We start from the raw sequence: 4,405 nt of genomic DNA on the forward strand, positions 1-4,405 counted from the left end.
TTGCTTTCAGTTCAGGAGAATCGCACGGTCACTTGCTGGGTACACATCTCAGGATTCTGTAGGGGCGAAAAAGGTAGATTTAATCAATGGTGTCCCTTGAAATTAAAAGACACGTGTCTGAATGCCAATACGATTTTGAAATAAGTCAAGGATGCTCTGGTTCTCACAAAGCAGGTACAAAACCGCTATTTGTGGTCCTCCACCCAGGCACACCAGACAATAGGGAATGGTCCCTGGATCCCTTAAGCCAGGGCATCAATACCAATGGGCCAGGGCTCCCACAGTGAACAGCAGTGAACAGCAGGCTCTGCTTCCACGTCTCCTGTGGGCAGGAAGACTCTCTTCCATTTGCACTGCCTGGCTGGTCTAGATGCGGGTCTCGCCACAGGGCCTCGGGCAGCGACTGGACTGTATTCTCTAGTGCACCCCCTACTCCCCTGTTTTGCATCTCCACAGGGCTGAGCTCCTCTTGGTGAGCTCTGAGCCGCTACTGGGGATTTCAAGGTAGTGTTCTCAGATCTGACAGGAAACAAGCCACCGCTGATAAACAAACCTGAATTCTACAGTCACTTTCTTTCATACATACATTTATTTGGCATTGACGATGAGGTACCCCATCAGGAATTCCTTCGAGGGGGAATACTACTCGATTGTTAAAGAGCAGGGAAACATTTACTTACATTTAGCTTATCATATTCATAATAGTTTACACAAACAGTACAATGGTGAACCATCAAGTTCTCTTTTCCACATCCCTTTCCCACACTTGTTTAGCTTCTGGTACTTGAAACTGGACCTCAGGGTAGCACACTGCATTTCAACAGACTTAGCGTTGCTTCTGGGAGGCAGTCAGTTAAATGGCACAAAAGCACAGCAACAAGAGACAGCAACAAGGCAATCACACTACACAGACATTTTATCTCTTACTGACAACAAGGTAGAGAGGAAAGATGGCGATCCAGGGTGGGAAAGTGACAACATGCACCACAGGAGCCACATGAGATGAGGTGAGGACCATTGGTATGCAGTTCCCCTTGTCACAGAATGCCTCACAGCGATCCAGGAATGACAGGCACAAGAGAGTAGGAACTTCCTTCCAGCATCGTGCTGGGAGGATTCCAGTCATGACACAGGTCTCGGTATCCTCCAACTAGAGCTTACTGTCTGGTCCCACGCCCAGGAGCTGGCAACACTGCATCTATGTCTGAACCCCTTCCGACCTCCGTAGTGTGATGACAAGCATCTCAGTATTCTTCTAACCACTGTTTGAGCAGCCTCTGGAACACTCTTTTGCTCTCCTGCTGCCTCTCCAGTTGGCACTTCTCCTCTCTCTCCTGCTGCTGGAGTGCCCCTTCTGGCAGAAGGCCGGGCTGGCTACTACCCAGGCTGAGGGTCAGACCACTGAGGCCCTGCACTAGCGTCTCCCAGGAGGAAGCAGGGGGGGCCCCGCTTCTCTCCCCAGGGATCCCAGAAAGAGTTGGCCTATGGCTCTGGCAGTATCGACACTCACATCGGAATCGATTCTGATCTCTGTTCCCTGAGGGAGAGATCCTGGATTCCCTCTCAACCGGGTAAGGTGCCATGTGGTCGCGGTGTCTCCGCCTCAGGTGCCCCAGGAATGCTTTCTTCCTCTGAGGGAATGCCAGCCTTTCCCACCGCCTCTCTTGCAGGCTCTTCTCCTCTCGGTACCGCTGTTGGAGCAGCCCCTCTGGCAGAGGCGCAGGGTGGCTGGTGCCGGGACTGGGGCGTGGGTTACCCAGACCCATCATTAGCTGCTCCGAGGAGGAAGGCCGAGAAGCTGCTGTGCCCTCCTGCAAAGTCTCTGCAGCTGTCAGCTGAGAAGATTCCGAGGTCAACACTGGACTCCATTTCTGGAGTGGATCCATGGAGGTCTAGTCTGAGCTGGAAGCTCCGCTTAGCCCTTGTGTCTGGAAAGGAAGGTGAGGCTAGAGGTTTTCAAACACCCCAAAGGTAGCGAGGAAGGTGTGTGGACAGTCTGAAACAAAGAGTAATAAGAGAAGAAAGGAAAGCTGTCATTATTCACCTCACTTAACCTCTCTGTCCTTCCACTTCCTGGGTGTAAAAGGCGGACAATCAGGAGACCCACTACCTAGTCTTCTGAGGATTAACCGAGATAATATATCTCAAGAGCTTAGAATATGGATGGCATACAGGAAAGGTGTTAGAAATGATACCGATCATTGCATCCCTGTCACCGGGAATACAAAAGGGTGCAGTGCATTCAGCAATGTCAATTCCTTGCTGACACTTTCCAACCCATCCTCAAGCGTAATTTTAAAAACAATCAATGCGTGACTAGCACGTGCCCTTCTCACAAGCATTCATCTCCTTTCATAAAGTAGACTTGCCCTGAATGTCGTACCCCAGGGCTACATTCTTTTGGATTTTCCCCTTTGTGAGCACTGATTTTACATCTAGTCGAAAAGGCTGCTCATGCTATGGAAATCATTTCACAACTCCCAATGCATGTAAGTGAGAGTTTATTTTCCTAAAAATATAGGAGCAAAATAAAACCAGGAAATTCCAAACAGATACAAAATAGGTAACTTCACTTAAGCCAAAAGCTGGTTCTTTGAAATGATCAATATGATTGATGAATCTGTAGCAACACTGACAGGGAAAAACAGAGAGAAGCAACAAGTTACCAATACCAGGAATCAAAAAAGAGATTTCACTACAGACCCAGAAAACATAAAAGGGACAACGTCTTAATCCTGCAAACAACTCTATAAATTCTACACATTAGGTGAAATGGACCCCTTACTGGAAAACCATGAGCTACTGAAACTCACACAAGATGTAGTTCAAACATCAAACTGCATGCTCAGTCCTGTGTCTCTTAAAGAAACTGAGTTTGTAGGTAAAAACCTTTGCAAAAAGATCCCTGACAAATGTTAAAGGGAGCAATAACACTAATTCTGTACAATTTCTTCCAGAAAACAAGGCAGAGGGAACACTTCCAACTGATGTTGTGAGGCTAGCACAATACCGATACCAAGAAAACTACAGACCAGGCACAAAATTCTTCTTCAACAACAAAATAGCAGCTCAAATCTAGCAATAAATGAAAATAATAATACATGTAAACTGTGATCGAGGACATTTTATAACAAGAACACAACGGATATTCCTTCAATAACTGAAAATCAACCAACATAATCCACAGATTGAGCGATCAGATGAAGAAGGAAAATGACAGGATCACATCAGCATGTGCAGAAAAGCCATTTGACAAGATTCAAAGTCCACTGATTATATAGAAACTCTAGCACATAAAGAGTAGAAGACAGCTTCCAAAATCTGACATAGGGCATGTACAGAAAAACCTACAACTGACACTCCACTTAATGGTCAAAGACCGAATGCTTTCTCCCTGAGGTTGGGAACAAAGCAAGGATGGCCACTCTCCCCGTGACTATTCAACTTCATGTTGGAGTCCCCAGACAGGGCAATAATGCCAGAAGAGCAAACGGCACACAAAGGAGAAGAGAAGAAGTAAAAATGACCCTTTCGTAGATCACATGATCCTCTACGCGGAACACTCCAATGTATCTGTCCCAAACTCCTGGAGGGAACAAGTGAGGTTACAAAGACACAGAAGACAAATTCAACACACAGAGAACAATCATATGAGCAACTGGAAACCTAAATTTAAGAAACAACACTGTAATAGTCACAAATGCACTGGAATAGTTACATATAAAACTAAGAAAATATTCACAGAATCTGTATGCTGATGAGTATACAATGCTAAAGAAGGAAAGCAGAGAGGACCTAGTTAAATGGAGAGCAACAATGTGTTCATGGATTGAAAAATTCAACAAGGAAAAAATTCAATTATGCTCAACTTGCCTTGTATGTGTAGAATTAATGCACTGGCCGATTGAAATCCTTGATGGAAATCTATATACATATTAACAAGCTGATTCTTCAATTCATGTGGAAATTTCAATTTTTCAAAAAGATGAAAAGATTTGGGGAAATCTCACTATCCAATTTTTAGACTTGCTATAAAGCTGCAGTACTCAGGACTCCTGTCCTAGAAAAGGGTAGACACACAGATCAATGGAAGAATATAGAGAGTCCATAAATACACCCACGCAAATATGGCCACATGAGTCTTGACAGGGATGCCAAGGGAAGTTCAGTGGAGAAAGGATGATCTTTCTGATAAACGGCATTGCATGTCCAAGTGGAAAAACACGAACCTGAACCTCAACATTTACAGGCAGTTAACTGAAAAGGGTTCAGAGATGCACACGCCAAAGGTACAATCTCACGACATTCAGAAGAAACCAACTGTGGGAGAATATCTTTGTGAGCTGAGGAAAGGCAAGTCTTTGACATGTCACAGAAAGCATGATCCATGCAAGGGAAAAATGGG

The 4,405-nt window shown here is 45.2% G+C and overlaps 1 protein-coding gene across 1 annotated transcript; it reads right to left on the reverse strand.

The window, feature by feature from the left end:
- Positions 1–387: 387 nt before the first annotated feature.
- On the reverse strand, positions 388–4,374 carry LOC100963816 (protein FAM156A/FAM156B-like). The gene has a single exon (XM_012814044.2). It carries the CDS (start codon positions 1,884–1,886, stop codon positions 1,245–1,247), a length of 642 nt encoding a protein of 213 aa, XP_012669498.1. The 5' UTR covers positions 1,887–4,374; the 3' UTR covers positions 388–1,244.
- Between the last annotated feature and the right edge of the window lie 31 nt (positions 4,375–4,405).

This window comes from Otolemur garnettii, unplaced genomic scaffold, assembly GCF_000181295.1.
Source record: "Otolemur garnettii isolate 467f Iridium unplaced genomic scaffold, OtoGar3 scaffold00900, whole genome shotgun sequence".
Taxonomy (NCBI): Eukaryota; Metazoa; Chordata; class Mammalia; order Primates; family Galagidae; genus Otolemur; species Otolemur garnettii.